This window comes from Strix uralensis, chromosome 26 (assembly GCF_047716275.1).
Source record: "Strix uralensis isolate ZFMK-TIS-50842 chromosome 26, bStrUra1, whole genome shotgun sequence".
Taxonomy (NCBI): domain Eukaryota; kingdom Metazoa; phylum Chordata; class Aves; order Strigiformes; family Strigidae; genus Strix; species Strix uralensis.
In genome coordinates, this window is record NC_133997.1 from 2,234,624 (window position 1) to 2,250,610 (window position 15,987).

Sequence of the window (15,987 nt, forward strand, 5' to 3'; positions counted from 1 at the left end):
CATGACAAAATACTAAATGTTACATTGATACCTGAATCGGACCACATCAGACAGGAGCAACCCTCTCAGTCCTGACCACAAAATTAGCAAAATAAAAGCGACTAACTACATGGTATTTCCAATGGTTAAATGAATAAGTAAATCAATAAATGAAAATTTCCAATACAGATTTTTAAAAAATTAAATCAGGAAGTCTTGTAGAATCCCAACAGCAACTTACTCTGTTTATTGCATAATCAGACTGATGGTAACACACAATTCTCTTCCTCTTACTATTAATAGTACCACAGAAGTACCATTAGAATGTGGAACAGTTAACCACTCGCTACTATGAAAGTCAGAAAAGATAAAGCAGAGAAGAAAGTTAAAAACCAGCATCTCATTTCCCCCCAAAAATGCTCTAAAACCTAAAGACATAGTAAAGAACGCTGCCTCAGTCTCATGTCAAGCTATGATGGAAAGGGTGTGTTTGTTGTCTTCAGTCACACAGGAAAATGTACCAGTGTTTATTTAGAAAACAACCCCCCAAAAAAATGTTGCAGATGAACATACATGTTCTAGGGAAACTCTGAAAGCCATATGCTATTTATGGCTCCTAAAATTAATCCGCAAAGGTCTTTTTCTTCTAAGTCAATTATTGCTGTATTTTCTAATGGGCTTTACTCTTGTATTAAGTCACCTCTAAGAATTACAGACAATACATATTCATAAAAAATGTTTTTTGTTTTATAACATCTAAATGAAGTAATGCAGAGTAACAGTATGAACAGTAACATAACAGTATGAATTAGTAATTGAACTTGATTTTAGGAAAAAAAACAACCATCTGCAGAGAAAACATTTTAAGTGACCCAAAAGTAGTAAAAATCATGCACAATCACACCCACACAATTTCTGTAAATTCTTTATTGTATGGATTAAGAAAACAGTATTCCCTTTTCTACATAACTCTCAGGGTCCAAAGAGTTACAGGGTGTGCCTTACATACAGTTCAGTTGTTGTGATGTCAGAAATAAGAGTTCAATTTTCTGCAAGTCCAGTTTGTTTTACAAAATTAGGGAACCAAACAACAGTTGTTTTAGAAAAACACTCGTTAAAGCTGCCATTACAAGGAAAGTTACCTTCAGCTTTGTAAGTCTGTCACTGATGCAATTAATTCCTCCCAGTTTACAGTGCAGCTTAAATCAACTCACTCGCACCTGGACATTATCCGCTTTAAATCTACTTTTTGTTTTCTAACTTTTACTGCTGTTGGATATTTATTTCTGAACGACTAGCTTTGAACTCGCTGCAGTATATATATACTATGGACCCTTGGTTATTTGTTTTGCATTAAATGTTGGTAAAAACATGATGAAGCAGAGGCAGCAGTGAACAATCATGTTTGTCAGGGACTCGGTCGCATCTTAGAGGCTCCACAGCATGGCAACAGCCTTGCAGATACCAACATCATAATAGTTAAAGTAGCAGAGGCCAGCAAAGGTGACAGCTGACAGTACGTACAGACCTGTATTGGCCAGTTTAATGGGTGTATCTCCATGGACATAGTCAGTTATTACCTGGCCAAGACCCCTACAGAATAAGGGAGAAAAAAGCTGCAATCAGGAAAGAGCATTTCTCACTGAAATCCACCCAGATTATGTGAGCGTTCTACTAAGATGGATCAAACACGTAACTTTTTTCACCTGATATCATCAGCCTTTCCTAAAGAATGCCCAGTTCCCACCCAAAAAGAAGATGCATTTATTTAAAAAAAACAAAACAACATTTCACATACTCTATTAAAAAATACACATATTGGCTCGGAGTTTTCTTAATGGTACTGAGGAAACAAGGTGTCGAGCACAGCTCTTTCAGACAACAGAAGCTGTTGAATACGTGCCCAAGAAACAGTGGGCAGCTTATCTGACTTCCAAGGACTGAAGAAACCAAAGGAAATATCCTTCTTGTTTGAACAGCAAGGTGTGGGACCAGCTATTGCCAAAAATGTACAGAAGATTCCAGGATGTGCATTTAGATTAGAAAATAGTGGCAATGAAAAAATTAGCACATTCCATTTTTTTTCCTGCGTCAGTCAAATGGGAAGTGAACTCTTGGCCAGATTTAAACTATCCAGCAACAGGAAGACAGAGGATGCTATTAAACTAATGTGGTAGTTCTCTTCCTGAAAGTACAATTTTATTTGCTTTCTGCAATGACAGATGTCAACTTGGTAAAAAAAGAAAACCATCTTTAATGCAACAATTTCCTTCCTAGGATTTTGTCTTGATCTAGCCTGAAGCTGAAGGACCTGTGTTCCAGAAATTAAGACACACTAGTGACCTGGCAAGGTTCAAAGTCCTGCAGCAGATGCCACTGCAAGTGAACACTGAGCTCAGTTTCACTTAGATGGGTTTCTAATACCATAAAGATGTCAAAAGGGGCACAAGAAACCCCTGAATACAGAGAAAAGAAGCAGAAAGTGGAAGCAGTCTGAAAGGTGACTACTCTCTAACTATTACAGCTATTTTTTACAACTGGACAGGGCAATAAGGTCAGGAGTGCACGCAGCATTTACCCGTACCTTGAGCCTTCCAAAGTGCAGATAAATAAGGCATATGCAACTTGGGATTCACAGGCTGCCCTTCAACTGTAGTGCTGATAAGGCATTTTCATAGTTCTTTTCTTTGCATGGCACAATAAGACTGAGTCATGCTAAGACTTCTCAGAAAAACTGGTGCGTGACTTTACAGCACACTAATTAATTCACACAAGGCCATCATAGGAAAAGACCAGTGGCCCTGAGAACAAGGAAAGGAATTAGTGAGAAATAGCTGATGTGTGCTAGACACACACTCTAGCTCACAATGTGGCAGCTTCACTGGACAGGGAAATCTTTATTACATGCCAGCAAAAACAGAACAAGATGAACATGGCTTCAGGTATCCTGAGTAAGTCTATTCACAGGTTAGTGTCTGGACTGATAACCACCGATGTATCTGAAGCACTGTTTCAGGACAAAATTTCCAAGGAAAAACATAGCAAAAGGTGAAAGAAAACCCCTCAAAAATATATGCAACACTCCTCTGCAGTTTCTGATCAGCTACTAGAGGGCTTATCTGAGCTGTTATGGCAAGCAAATGAATGCTTACAGCAAGCAAACAAATCTTTTTTCTTTTAAAGATATTCTAGCACTGAGTACCTATGAAAGTACAAGCAGAGAATTTTCCTACATAGGAATGCCTTAAAGTTATTAAGACAATGTTTTCCAAGGTAAGAGTTTAATAGTGGAGAAACCACACAAGTGGGGGAGGAATTCACTCTGCTGCAAGTCACCAGCAGAGCTGCACACAAGCAGCAAGACTTATTTCTCACCGGGGACGTCCCCGCACTGTTTATGGAAAAGGGATTTCTAGTATGAACAATCCTGACACTTTTGTCAACAAGAGACATTCACTAAAAAAATCAAATGTGCACGCACTGACAAAAAATGTCATCCAGAGAACCCATTTCAACACATCAACCTGCAACAACCTGTTCTAGTGCCTGGAATTTCCCCACATGGTCATATCCAGTATGGCACCAAGACGCACACACCAAACAAGGGAAGAAATGCTCCAAAGGCAGGCAAGCTTAACTTTACGTATTTTATATTTGAAAGAGCTCTGCCAAATATATTCAAGGACACATTTCAGATTAATTCTGTACTAGATTTGAGGGCTTCAGGAAGAAGCTCCCAGTCACAGTGAGGCAAATGCAAGAATCCCTGGTACAACTTCATAAGGGCAAAACTCAGATTTAAGAAAACCTGGCATCCCAGTCTTGTCAAAGACCACGACTGACATGGAACTTGAAGAGTAAGGACTTTGCTTGCATCTCTTTCCAAGTGTTTTATACTAGATCAGGAAATGTCAGCAGACTTACTGCCATATACAGATTTAAGACCTAAGGCTTGGAGCCACCCTGACTATCACTTTACTCTTAATTCTGAGGGATCTACTGTGCTTACCAGTGGCCATGGAGAGTGAGAGCTGCAGCCAGTGAATAATCCATGGCTGGTCCAGGATACAGGTAGGCTGCAGGAAGGAGACCCAGCAAGAGGACACTGACAGCTCGCTCACCTGTCCAGTGCAAAGACGCAGCCTTGGAACTGCCTGTAAGGAGAAGTATTTTTCAGTGCAAAGTTCCTGTTTGAAGTGCTGTAATCTTAAAAACAGATACCTCATCCTGATCAGCACCACACAATTACGCGTTTTCTCTGACCTGATTACTAAGTTTTCATCCAAGCAAAACTTAGATGCCTTTGACTCACTGCTATAGAATATGTATCTATTTTACAATGTCCAAAAGGTTCATTTTACATACTCTTCTCTTTGCTGCTGCTAAGAAAGAGAAGCTTCTTTCACTATAAAAGAATAGAAGTTCGCAGGTAAAGTCAAAACAAACACCAGTCCTACTTTGGCAACCTGTGGTTCAGGCCTAAGGTCCAAGTCAACCGTCACAGGAAAGAAGTGTCTCCGAAGGCAAAGCCCTTTTGTCTAATGAATTTCCTGACTTACATACTAGTTACTACTCCCACCTTTTGAGAAATGGCTTTGAGATCCGGATGAACACAATTACAAGTTCCAGTGAATGGCACATCATGATAACTCTGTGCACAGTTCTGCCCAGGAACCAATATTACTATTTTTAACTGTAAACAGCAGATTAAACTTCTGGGACCATCACAGTGATATATGGTCTAGAAGTAGCCTGAAGGCCAAAGGATTTCAGTCCTCCATTGATACTCAGCTGGGTACAATCTGAACCACGTGACAGATGTCTCTAGAAACAGAAATACCAGTTAGGGAGCTCTGTAACCAACTCTTACTTTTTAGAAGCATGCAAATACTATTAGGGAGGAAAAAAAAAATACCCAAACATCTAGAAGGTTCTGGAGCAAACCAAAACCCTAACATCATAAGCAATACTTTGAACCAGGATGTCAGCATCAGCCCAGGCTAAAAAAAAAATCAAGAATTGACTCTGTGAAATTCCTTTTATAATACAATAGCCCCAAAGTGCTTACCTAACACACAGATACTATCCATCCGTCTAAACCAAAATGCAGATGTTTTTCTTTGGTTTTGCAAGAAGAAAGAAATTTGGAAAAGTGACAAGATAAGGAAAGCAAAGGACCTGAAGTAAAACATGAAAGGGACCTAGGCTACAGATAATAAGCTGTCCCTGTAGAGCTCCCCAGCCAAGAAGGCTTCCCAGCGCATGCATGAAGTCTACTGTTAATATCAAGTCCGAGTAGAAAGGAAGGAAATGATTTAATGTGTTTAAGTGAATTTCTTTTACAAGCCTTTCTTCATTCTCTCCACTTCTAAGTTGCATTGTAATGGCTACAAAACACCCTTAACCTCCAGTCACAACATTTCTCATGTCTAATTGAGCAACGTGCACAGCCCAGCACTTGGTCTTGGCAAGGTTATCTTTCATCACCTCTGTATAGTCTTACCACACGGAGAGAGGAAAAAACAATCTAAGAAATACTCTCCGCCTGCAGATCAGACTTCTCAGATTAACCTCAGTGAATCAGAAGCTCTACTGTTCAAGAAAGAAGCCACAATTGTGGTGTTTTCATGTTATTACCGCTGCTGGACCAAAAGAAACGTTAAACCCTTCTTTCTGATTTCTTTTAAAAATCTTTCAACCATTTTCCCACAGTCGATCAAACTACCACCTTTGTTAATAAGCAGAGATTTACTTTTTTAACATCCAGTTAATATCTCCCATTTAAGGGCTCGCAGCATCCACACACTTCATCCTGACGCCGCAAGCGTTGGTTTCCAGTTGAAGCCGTGTAAAGCCACACACACCTGGTTTTAAATCAGCCCGGGCAGAGCGCAAGAGCTGCGCTATCGCCTGAGGACAGGCCCGTCGCAGGGGATGGTGACACATCCCGGTGACAGCAGCGACCCCCCCGCACCCCCCGAGAGAACAGCGCTGTGCCGGGCGTCGGTCCCTTTCTGCCCTTGGCTACTCACACCGACGGTTTAAACCTCCCGCCCGGCTCCAGGCGCCGCCCGCCCGCCGCTGGGCCGGACCGGCGGGGCCGCTCCGGGGAACACCGGCTCCGCGCCGGCTGCCAGACCCGCTGCCGGCCCCGGGGACGAGGAGACCCGCCCCCCCCCGCGCACCCCCTCCCCCACCCCGCACTCCGGTCCGCGGGACGTACCGTGGCCCTGCTGGGGGGGGCTGTGGCTCCGGCGGGCCGGAGCGCTCCGATCGGCGGCGGCCGCCAGGACGGCGGGGCGGCGGAGAAGGGTCCTGGCGAGGAGAGCTGCGGAGAGAACGGGGACGGGGGGTCAGCGCGGGGCGGCGGGGCGCGGGGCGCGGGGCCGGCGGGCACTCACCCGTCTGGGCGCCGCGCGGCCGCGCCAGCCCCGCCCGCAGCAGCACCGCCAGCGCCGCCATCGTCCCCGGCCGGCCCAAGGGCACCGCAGCGGGAAGTCGCTGCCGCCGCGGCCCTTCCGCTTCCGGGCTGCGGGGGAGGCGGCAGCGGCCCCGCGGCGGGGCTGGGCGGGGAAAGCGCGGCCCGGGGGGGGCCGGGACGGGCCGAGCCGCAGAGCTCCGGCCGCCCCCAGCGGCAGCGGGGGAGAGCGGGGGCGCCGCCGCGGAGATGCTCGGTATCCTAAAATCCACAACGATGGACCCGGGCGCTCCTCACCTGCGCGTTTGGTAATGAGAAATCTTTGTGCGAGCGAAGCCGTGCAAAATAAACAGCTCTTGAACATCTCCCGTGATGGAGGTACAGCAGCTGCGGTGTTACCGCAGGACCGAGGCAAGCAGCCGACAGCCGCTCTGCAGCACCGCTCTCTGCCAGGCTCGGGCATCAGCCGGCAGACAGGGGCGTACGCGGAATTTCACTTGAAGTGAAAAGAGGGACCGTGGGCAGGACGGGGAATGAGGACCCGGGGCACTGGCGCTGCTTCGTACTTGTTCAGGTGTAACTAAAGCAGGAGCTGTGCTCAGTCACTGACACAACGATCACGTCAGCACAGCACGTTTCGGGGATGGCTGCTTCCCCCTCCAGCCTCTCCTTCAAGCCCTCCACAGCCACCCCGTGTGATCAGGCAGAAACACATGGCACAGGGAGAACACAAGGACCACCTAGGCTCCTCAGGCCTGTGCTCTGTCCCCGGGCTTTACTCCAAAACAACGACAAAAGCATCAAACATGTCTGGATTTATTTATTTTCTTAAAAGGCTTGGCTGTTCAACTGCAGGGAGAACGGCCCAGTGCCAATTTCTCCAGTAATACATTGGGCAGACCAGAGACAGAACACAACACCCACCAAGGCATCTCTGTCAGCACAAACGGTTTCAGCATCCCCCTACAAAGAATGAAGGAAAGGTAGACACAATGGCCAGCCCATGCCAGGATTCAGAGAGAAGTCTAAAACAAGCAAATGCACTGGTGTCTTCATCATTATGGAAGGAGTCACTGCACCTTCAGCTGGAGTGAGAGCATTCCCTCATGCTCCCTTCTGCGTCCAGCTGACCACGTGCATGCTGCCACACAGGTCTGCTTTTGTTGGAGGATGGGAAGACAAGGCTACTGTAGGGTTAAATCCAGTGACACTTCCTCTGTTATGAGACTTTTTGTGTCCCCCCTCTCCTATTGCAAGTCTTAGTCATTGATTTGGTAGCCCAAAAACGCAATCTGTTAAAACTGAATTTTTAAAAAAATAAAAGTGGTGCAGACATGCCTGTTTTCCCCCTGCAGACAGCCTGTAACATTTTCGTGCATCAGAGGTCAACCTGGTCACAGAAAAAGAATCTGAAGTTGGCAGGACCAGTCAACCTGTGAGACAGGCAACTGCTCCCCCAGTTTTCTGAACGTCAATGAAAAGCAAGGGGGCACCCACTGCAGGCTGCTGAGGCTCAGTTTTTCCCCCTGTGGGCTGGCAGGATGTATATAAACCACAGTGTTGAAACAAGTTGTACCATGGGGCAGTGCTGAAAGATAAATACCTGCCTCTGTCCTCTACCTTATTGTTTGAGCTGCAGCCTAGACTTATCAGTCTTCATCTGAGCTATCCTCCGATTTTTCATCAGCGGCCACCTTCCAGTTCTTCCTCTTGCTCCTCTTCTCTGGTACTTCAGTGTGGCTCTCTGACACAGAATTGTGACGTTTCTTCCTCTTTTTTGTGGGCCGTTTCTCTTTTTTCTCCTCAGATTCACTGTCCTCGGAGCTGCTGGTGGTTGAGCTGCTTGCATGAGAAAAGTCACTTTCCTGCCCAGAAGAAGAGGTAGGTTCCCTGGCAGGCACTTTCCTGGTCTTTTTCTTGCGCTTGTGTTTCCCTTTACGGGCGCTTGAAGTCTCCTCTTCTGAGCACTCGCTCTCCCGGGAAGAATCTGATGATGTTCTCCCTTGCTCCTTTTTCTTTTTCTTTCGCTTTTTGTGTGATCGCTTTTTTTGCTTCTTCTTGTGCGATTTCTTTGTCTTTTTCCGTCTGTGCGACTCACGGGCAGTTTGCTTTCCCAGATGAGATTTCTTCTTCCCATTGATGGCATTTTGTTCATCTCGTTCTTGCTGGTCACTGTAAAAAGAATGAAGGATGACCAGAAGGAAGCAGACAGGCAGGCACACAGCAGTTGAGCCTTTTCTGTCTCAAAGTTTTAAGCAAGCCCATCAATTCATTTGGCTAGAGCAGGGAAGCAGGTACTTTGACAGATGTGGTAGCTGCATTTTTGTTCCAAGTACTTATTAACAGCTTGGGTCCACACCTTGCTAATACCCCTGTATAAGGTATTTGAGCCAGAACCAAGGAGAATGTGTACTGAAAGCCAAGATGAAAACTCATTTATAGCAGGTTACTTCAAATCCATATGCCTGACAGATATTGTACGTGATGATTCTGTTAGATGTAGTTTAAAAATAATTAATTCTACCCAAGATCTTATTTTACAGTTAAGTCCCCACTCTCCAGGATACTGCAAGAATTTATATTCTCCAAATAAGGAGAAACAGAAATGGAAAGAAGAACCTGGAGCTGATATTTGAGAGGGTGTATACTGAGCTTTGGATTCAGCCTACTACTATGACTCTCTGTTGGCCCAGACAGACCTTCCAGATTCACAGCATTTTAGTAACTCAACATAAAGCTGACTGTCTAATCACTACAAAAGATGCACTCCCCTCCTAAGACTCAGACAAGGGGGAACCACATTAATGGACTAGATTTTTTTCAGTGGGTGTCTGTAACTAAAGAGTGCTGCTTTACGTTCAAGGCTGATCTATATTAAAAATTTAAAACTCAGTTTGCAAAATTCCCTGCATAATCTGACAGAAGATTCTGGATACATTAGTAAGCCTGCTTGCCTTACCTATCTGTATCAAATTCTTCAGGGTACAACTCTTTATAGCCACTGTGACCCCATCTGTAAGAAAGCAGAACCACCTATTAGAAACAGACAAGGTGTTTAAGGAAAAAATATAATTCTGAAAAGACAGAGCCACAGAACGAACATGAGTTTAGACAGCAAAGAAGAAGGGCTATCAGAACCTTCTCAACAAAGAAGGAGGGAAATATGACTGATGTGGCTGGTACTATTTAAATACATCTTATGTTCTCAGCCTCTTTTCCACTTCTAATTATGGAAAACTACAACTAAAATTTCTTTAAAATAACCCTAGCGTGCATTTTCTCAAGTGTTTTTTTTAAGTTCCTTGGGCAAAGTAATAAATACTAAGCTTAGTTCCTATGCTTAGGACTGAGCTTTTGCAGCCTACTGTGACTTAGGAACTCTATAGATGAACTCAAATTACGTATTCTGTGACACTGCAAAAGTTCATGCATATTACTTGTTCATTCTCAAAACGAGATCAAGCATTATTTTATAGGAATACATACTGAAAATGTACTAACTTTTTGGTACAGGACTCCAAAAAGGTGTTTTAATTACAGTTGTAATCACAGAACATTAATTCCCCCACAGACCTGTCTGGCATGTTGGCTTCACATTCATACAGCTTTTTATTCCAGGATCGGGCCCTGAGGAGATCATCTTCAACAAGGTCAAGAAAGTGTGAGTTCCTTGTTTTCCAGTCAGCCCTGTAGCCCTCCTCATCAAAGCCATCACTGCGCATCCGACTGCTGCAGAAAGAGAACAGTTGTCCTTCAGCTGCCAGCTCTGATGGAGAAACTTTCTGAGCAAGGGGTTAGTCCAGCGAGAGGAGCAAAAATCCAGCAAGTCTTGGATGTCCATCTATGCAAGAAGACCAGCTATCATTTTAACAGACAGTCACCGATAACAGCTCTCACAAAACCAGTTCAGTAGCTAACACTGGTTTTCAAAACTTACTACGGCCCTCTGGGCACAGCAACATTCTTGACAGAGATGCTCCCAATGCAAAATTAGAGGAAGGGGTTATCCTGCCTATCACAACAAATGCAGGTCTCTTCCTCTGGAATACTCTGCAGGAGCAGACTATCAATATGCAGTAAAAGCAGCAAAGGAGAAACTGAAGGAGCCAACTTACTAGAACTGCAATTTGATCAGGTATCAGGACTAAGACCCCAAATCCCCAGAAAGCACCAACAGTTTTGACTGATCTCACACGCCCGTGGCTTTAGTTTTGTTTCTCACTTGAAACACCACACTTCCTGAGCCACGCAGCAGCCGTGGACTTCACCTGAGTCTGAAAGGTGTTCTACCCTGAGATACCAAAACCACTTCCTGCAACATTCATGCTTCTGAAAAGTCCTCATGGTGGTAACCTTCCCCCTGCCCTCCCCAACGCTTCCCCCAAACCCAGCTTGGTTTCACGTAGCTTGTGAGATCCTCAGGCATGTCAGAATGATTTAACAGATCCCACACCAGCAGCAGTCAATCCTGGTGTGTTATAACAGTGCAGGACCCCACACCATAACAGCTTTGTTTACTGCTAACCTAAATAGCAATACATTAGACTTCCCTCACAACGTTCTGACATATTACTTAAGCACTTCCTACCCCATCCCTTCAGAGAGCCCAGCCCACTTAATGTGTATTTTGAAGACTATACATCTAGATGAAGAGATAAAAGGTTAGACTTAAGCAGAAGTCTGACCTCTTTCCAGGGACTCATTAAGGAGAAAATAAATGTATCTGTAGTCTTCATATATTGTAAACACACAGTCACCACAGAACGCTCTTCAAGTGTTATAATGCAAAAGGGTTCAGCAACTAAGTCAATTATCTCCTCCACACAACTAAAACACACCTGGAGGTGTCCGACAGCATTCTGCTTTGCCTTTTCCAGTAAGTCTCTTCCGTCTGCTTCTCCCACTCCCTTATTTTCCACATTTCTGTCTCTTCCTGAATCTGAAAGTCACAGAAGGGAAACAAGTGTAGCGTTAGGGAAACTTTACAGATATGCAGCATGTAAGGTCAGCTCCTAGGTCAACACTCCTGCTAACAAAATTCACAGCAAGCTTTCCTATCATACTAAAACTGGTCATTATTTGTAGCTATAACCAAGGTAACCAAAAGAGAACCTCTTGATGGTAATACCCTAACAAAGCACATTAAGTACAATACCATCAGAAATGTTGGGTTTGCCTGATTTTATTATCTCAGCTGTTCTGGCTGCCCTGCCTTGTCCTTCATTCCCATCCCAAACAGACGAACTGTTAGAGAAGTCAGTACAGAAATACCGTCTGGAAGGACCAAGCCAAAATGAGAAGTTACACTCCAGGCTGAAAAATCACAGCATGCAAGTACTGCGTGGTTTGGCACAGATTTATGTTTACGGACACTGTAAATGAGTGATTTTATAAACATATGAAACAAACGGAGCTGCTGAATTATGTCAGGATTTAATTAGTTTGCTAAAGTTCAGGGAGTTTGTTAATCTTTAAAATACTGGCTGTGCACATCAACAGAAAGTTCAAATTCCCCGATTCAATTAAAAGTATGTGCACAGCACAACAAGAAAAAAACGCCAAACCATTAGTTTGCTACTTTTAAAAAGACAAACCATAATTTCCATGAAAGTTCCGAGAACATGTTTTACATAGGGCAAACTGTAGAGGTAAATACACACAGACATTCCCTCGCCACGATGAGAACTCAAGAAAAACGAGGTTAAACCGCCCGTGAGACCCCCGACGGTCACAGCTCCCGGCACACGCGCCCGCCCCGCGCCGCCGGGAGGGGCCGCCGGTCCCGGGCCTGGCGCAGGCGGCACGGCCAGGCCCCGGTGCAGCCCCGAGCCTCGCCGCTCGCACCCGCGGACAAAAGCCGCCTGCAGAGGCGGGCACGGGGCAGAGCCAGGCGGAGGAGCCACCGCAGAGAGCGAGGGCAAGGGGGCGCCCCAGCCGGCCACCGGCCGCCCCCGGCCCCGGCCCCGGCCCCGGCCGTACCTTGTTGTGCGCGCCCGTGTGCCGGATGACGTTCCGCAGCAGCACCTTCCCCACCGGCACCCGGGACATCCTCTCGCCCTACGCGGCCCCGCGGACACCGGCCCCACCGGCACCCCCGGGGGCGGGTGGGGGCCGCTCACCGGGGCGCAGCCGCGGGCAGGAAGGGACGGGCAAGGCCGGGCCTCGCTCTCGGCGCCCGACCGGAGGCGGTGCCCGCCGAGTTGCCTCCGCCCGGCAGCACACGCCGGGACGCTGAGCCGCCGTGAGCCCCCGGCCGCGGCGGGCACCGGGCGGAACGGCCCGGCGGCGGCTCCGGGGACAGGCGGGCAGCGTCCAGCTCCGCGGCGGGGCCGGGGCGGGGGGTGCCGGGGGAGCGGGGCGAGGGCGATGGCGGGGCCGGAACTCGCGGCAGCGGGAGGCGGCCGGGGACGGCGGGCGGACCCGCGGAGCGCGGCCCTTCCGGTTGCCGTCGCTAGGCGACGGCGGGAGCCATGGCGGGCGCGGCGCTGGCCGGGCGGCTCTGGGCGCTGCTGGACGAGATGGCGGAGAACGATCCCCGGGCCTACCGCCGGCTCCTGCGGCAGCAGAGCGCCGAGGCCGAGCGGCTCCGCGCCCCGCCGGAGCCTCACCTGTGCCTGCGCGCCCGCCCCGCGGTGGGTGCGCGGGGTTTGGGGCTCCCCAGGGGCGGGTACGAGGGCGGCGGGGGGCGGGCGCGGAGCTGAGCCGCGGGCCGGTCTCTTGCAGGGCGCTGGGCGGCCGCTGTTCATCAACGTCTGCAGCTGGAAAAGGGTCCCGGCGCCCAGGGCCCCCGCCGAGCCCCTCCCTGTCCGCGCGGGGCCGCTGGCAGCAGTGTCCGGCGAAGGAGGTACGTGCCCGCCCCGCGCCCCGGACGCGATTGTCCCGCAGGAGCGCCCCGCGCGGAGATCCGCGCCCGCGTGCGGGGCTGGACGGAGCTGGGGCTGCGCCGCGGCCGGCTGGGGATGGGGCTGGGGCTGGGTCTCACCGGGGACTCTAAATGAGCCCGGCCGTTTTTAGAAAAGCTGAAGCAGCACAAAAATTGCACGCATCTAAATCCTGAGAAGGAGGAATCTCACACACACTCCTGTTAACTGGGACTGTGCTGCCTCCCCGAACACAGCCTGCAGGATGAGCACATGGAGAGGTGTCCTCTCTAGGTGAGGTTGATAGAGTGAACTCTGCCCAGAAGCCACAAGTTCATTTCCTTTGCTTTTAAATCAAGTGATTATAAAGAATGCCAGCATATGGTACCACAGCACTAATTCTGACACATAACTTATTTTTATAGACCTTTACAGCATTATAGATATTGCATATAACCCAGATGTTCTTCAGAGGGGAGAAGAAAACCCAGAAAAAATGGAGCACTTGATCCACTTGACCCTTAGATTTGTTGAGGAGCGATGCAAACTTACTCTTTCTTACTCGTACACCATTGAACCATTCAAACTGAAGGGAAGCCTGGAAACGATGCAGCAGCGTCTGAAAGGAAGGCAGATGCCAACTCCACATTTCAGTCAGAACACAAAGAAGGGTATGTAGAGATCTGCTGTCACTTTTCTTTCAGGCCCTATCAGATTCTCCAACATTTATTCAGGCTTCATCTCTCTAACCCCTATCCTTGCCATAAGCATAAACCAACTGCTTCTCTAAGAATTCAGAATAAGGCAGTGGTATTCATACCAGACACTAGTTTAACCCTGCTGGCCTGCCTGGGTTCATCTCTGTTTTATTGTAGTGACACTGAAACAACAAATTCCCTTTTTCTTATATCCACCAGACATGGGAACTCCACTTGGGTTTGATCCTTTGAGGTGCTAAGTTTCTTTTGCTCTAACCTGAGTAAAAGGGATTGCTGCTGTAACTAGTAGTCTGAAAACAACTTTTAACCCGTTGACAATAAAACCAAATCACGGGTGAAGGAGAAACTGCCAGTGTCTTCAGCTGACAAAACTGCTAATTACAATTAATTACAGTTAAAACTTTCGTGATACTTTTGTCAAGTGGCATAACATTACAGATCTTAGTAACTGAGTGATATGTGTGAAAAACTTTATTTTTCTTGAAAGAACTGACACTTGATCAGCTGCTACACGCTCTGGAAGCTGAGGACTGCAGCAATGCTCCTGTGCTCCTGAAGGAAGAAAGTGTGACACAGTCTAAAGTACATCTGATAGAGGAAATTACCAGTACTGAAATGCCAGAGAAGCTAAGTACCCCTGTCTACGAAATGATCACTGTGAAGGATGCAAACAAAAAAACACTCAAAATTGAACTCAAAATTGAATTGCCTAAGGTTAGCTCTGTTTCTGAGTGTGATCTGAGAATTTCAAAGGTAAGATAGCAGAAAGAATAACCTTGTGTTTTCTGCCTAGTATCGAATTCCTAGAAATGCTTACTGCTAATTTGTTGTCAAATAGTTAATCAAATATTTTAATTTTCTTGGTTTAGGATGACATAATTATTGAAGTCCCTGAAAAATACAAATTACAACTAGATCTGCCAGAATTGGTGGACGAAGAAACAGCTACAGCAGTATTTAACAAAGGAAAACGGGTATTGTTTATCACAGTGCCAGTTGCCAAGACAGATCTTTAACGACTGCATTCTATCCAGGTCCTGTTCACAGACGACAGAGCAAAACAAAAGCCTCGAATGAGAATCCTAACTTTTAGATGGTGATGAGGTTGGTAGTTTTTTTTAACGGCCTTCTAATCTTCAGTGGTGAATACCTTAAATGCCTTTAGAAGATGCATGTAGAAAAGGAAGTCTGGAGGAACACTAGGACCATCAAACTTGGGGAAAAAAGTAAGATCATAAATATTCAAGGAGCACCTGAATATGTTAACAGCTGTAGCAAAGAACCATAAATGCATACATGCTTTACTACATCATTAATTCTGCCTTAAGGTATAGCAATAACAGTTGGGAAGTCTTTTTGCTAAATAACTGATTCACACGGTTAGAACAGCTCTCGCGTGTATTTAATGCCAGAACAAGCAGCAGAGGCGTCATACACACTTCTACAAGTTGCCCTGCATGCTCTTGCTGTTCTCTTTAGGACAATTCCTGCTGATCTTACCTGGAACAGGCTTTGTGGTCTTTTCAGTCACTGAATATGCTTCACCTCACTTCTTACCAGTTTGGTAATCTCTGAGTGAGACCATAAAACAATAGACTTACTCTGTACTATTCACAACAGCACATAGAGATTCAAAACTCAGGAACCCTTAGCACGAAGTTAGCAACCAAAGCCAACCTGGGAGCACTTCAACTAGGAAAACGATCTGCGTTAGCTTACAGAGATACACAAAATACAAAGTAATACAAAGCAACACAAAACAACTTCAAGGATTACTAAGCATTACTAGAATTAATTGAGAAAGGGACAAAAGTTTAAGTGATCTTAGTTTCATGACTGGTTCAGCAGTATGTCGTTCTTATGGCTTCTATGACACATCTGCACTATAACCATGTTTCTGTACTGATACCAGATCAGAAATGGCAACAAATTGGTTTTGAGCTGCGACTTTAAAATACAGGCTTACAAACGAGCAGTAACTCTCAGTCTTCCCCCTTCTTTCTTTCAAAGA

The 15,987-nt window shown here is 46.5% G+C and overlaps 3 protein-coding genes across 5 annotated transcripts; 1 reads left to right on the forward strand and 2 right to left on the reverse strand.

The window, feature by feature from the left end:
- Positions 1-888: 888 nt before the first annotated feature.
- Positions 889-6,495, reverse strand: SDHD (succinate dehydrogenase complex subunit D). The gene is made up of 4 exons (XM_074851091.1): positions 6,381-6,495; positions 6,203-6,307; positions 3,989-4,133; positions 889-1,572 (listed from the first exon to the last, which is right to left on the reverse strand). Exons 1-4 carry the CDS (start codon positions 6,439-6,441, stop codon positions 1,407-1,409), a joined length of 477 nt encoding a protein of 158 aa, XP_074707192.1. The 5' UTR covers positions 6,442-6,495; the 3' UTR covers positions 889-1,406.
- Positions 6,496-7,887: 1,392 nt separating this feature from the next.
- On the reverse strand, positions 7,888-12,596 carry NKAPD1 (NKAP domain containing 1). 2 transcript variants are annotated; one of them, XM_074851086.1, is made up of 5 exons: positions 12,377-12,596; positions 11,236-11,336; positions 9,971-10,126; positions 9,357-9,410; positions 7,888-8,569 (listed from the first exon to the last, which is right to left on the reverse strand). In XM_074851086.1, the coding sequence occupies exons 1-5, from the start codon at positions 12,443-12,445 to the stop codon at positions 8,047-8,049; spliced, it is 903 nt and encodes a 300-aa protein (XP_074707187.1). In that variant the 5' UTR covers positions 12,446-12,596; the 3' UTR covers positions 7,888-8,046. The 2 variants fall into 2 exon arrangements, with proteins under 2 accessions (XP_074707187.1, XP_074707188.1); XM_074851087.1 differs by lacking the exon at positions 12,377-12,596 and having other exon boundaries at positions 9,971-10,238; positions 11,236-11,324.
- A 158-nt stretch (positions 12,597-12,754) lies between these two features.
- Positions 12,755-15,068, forward strand: PIH1D2 (PIH1 domain containing 2). 2 transcript variants are annotated; one of them, XM_074851084.1, is made up of 5 exons: positions 12,787-13,029; positions 13,121-13,241; positions 13,683-13,928; positions 14,464-14,729; positions 14,846-15,068. In XM_074851084.1, exons 1-5 carry the CDS (start codon positions 12,868-12,870, stop codon positions 14,990-14,992), a joined length of 942 nt encoding a protein of 313 aa, XP_074707185.1. In that variant the 5' UTR covers positions 12,787-12,867; the 3' UTR covers positions 14,993-15,068. The 2 variants fall into 2 exon arrangements, with proteins under 2 accessions (XP_074707186.1, XP_074707185.1); XM_074851085.1 differs by having other exon boundaries at positions 12,755-13,241.
- Positions 15,069-15,987: the final 919 nt, after the last annotated feature.

Excerpts from the sequence above, each read along its gene's own strand:
- PIH1D2 (XM_074851085.1), top strand. The coding sequence starts at position 12,764 with ATGGCGGGGCCGGAACTCGCGGCAGCGGGAGGCGGCCGGGGACGGCGG. Across the intron at positions 13,242-13,682 it reads AGCAGTGTCCGGCGAAGGAG|ACCTTTACAGCATTATAGAT; the intron begins GTACGTGCCCGC and ends TTATTTTTATAG. Across the intron at positions 14,730-14,845 it reads GTGATCTGAGAATTTCAAAG|GATGACATAATTATTGAAGT; the intron begins GTAAGATAGCAG and ends TTCTTGGTTTAG.
- SDHD (XM_074851091.1), bottom strand. The coding sequence starts at position 6,441 with ATGGCGGCGCTGGCGGTGCTGCTGCGGGCGGGGCTGGCGCGGCCGCGC. Across the intron at positions 6,308-6,380 it reads GCCGCGCGGCGCCCAGACGG|CTCTCCTCGCCAGGACCCTT; the intron begins GTGAGTGCCCGC and ends TTCTCTCCGCAG. Across the intron at positions 4,134-6,202 it reads CCCCCCCCAGCAGGGCCACG|GCAGTTCCAAGGCTGCGTCT; the intron begins GTACGTCCCGCG and ends TTCTCCTTACAG.
- NKAPD1 (XM_074851086.1), bottom strand. The coding sequence starts at position 12,445 with ATGTCCCGGGTGCCGGTGGGGAAGGTGCTGCTGCGGAACGTCATCCGG. Across the intron at positions 9,411-9,970 it reads GAAGCCAACATGCCAGACAG|ATGGGGTCACAGTGGCTATA; the intron begins GTCTGTGGGGGA and ends GCTTTCTTACAG. Across the intron at positions 8,570-9,356 it reads GAAGAATTTGATACAGATAG|TGACCAGCAAGAACGAGATG; the intron begins GTAAGGCAAGCA and ends TTCTTTTTACAG.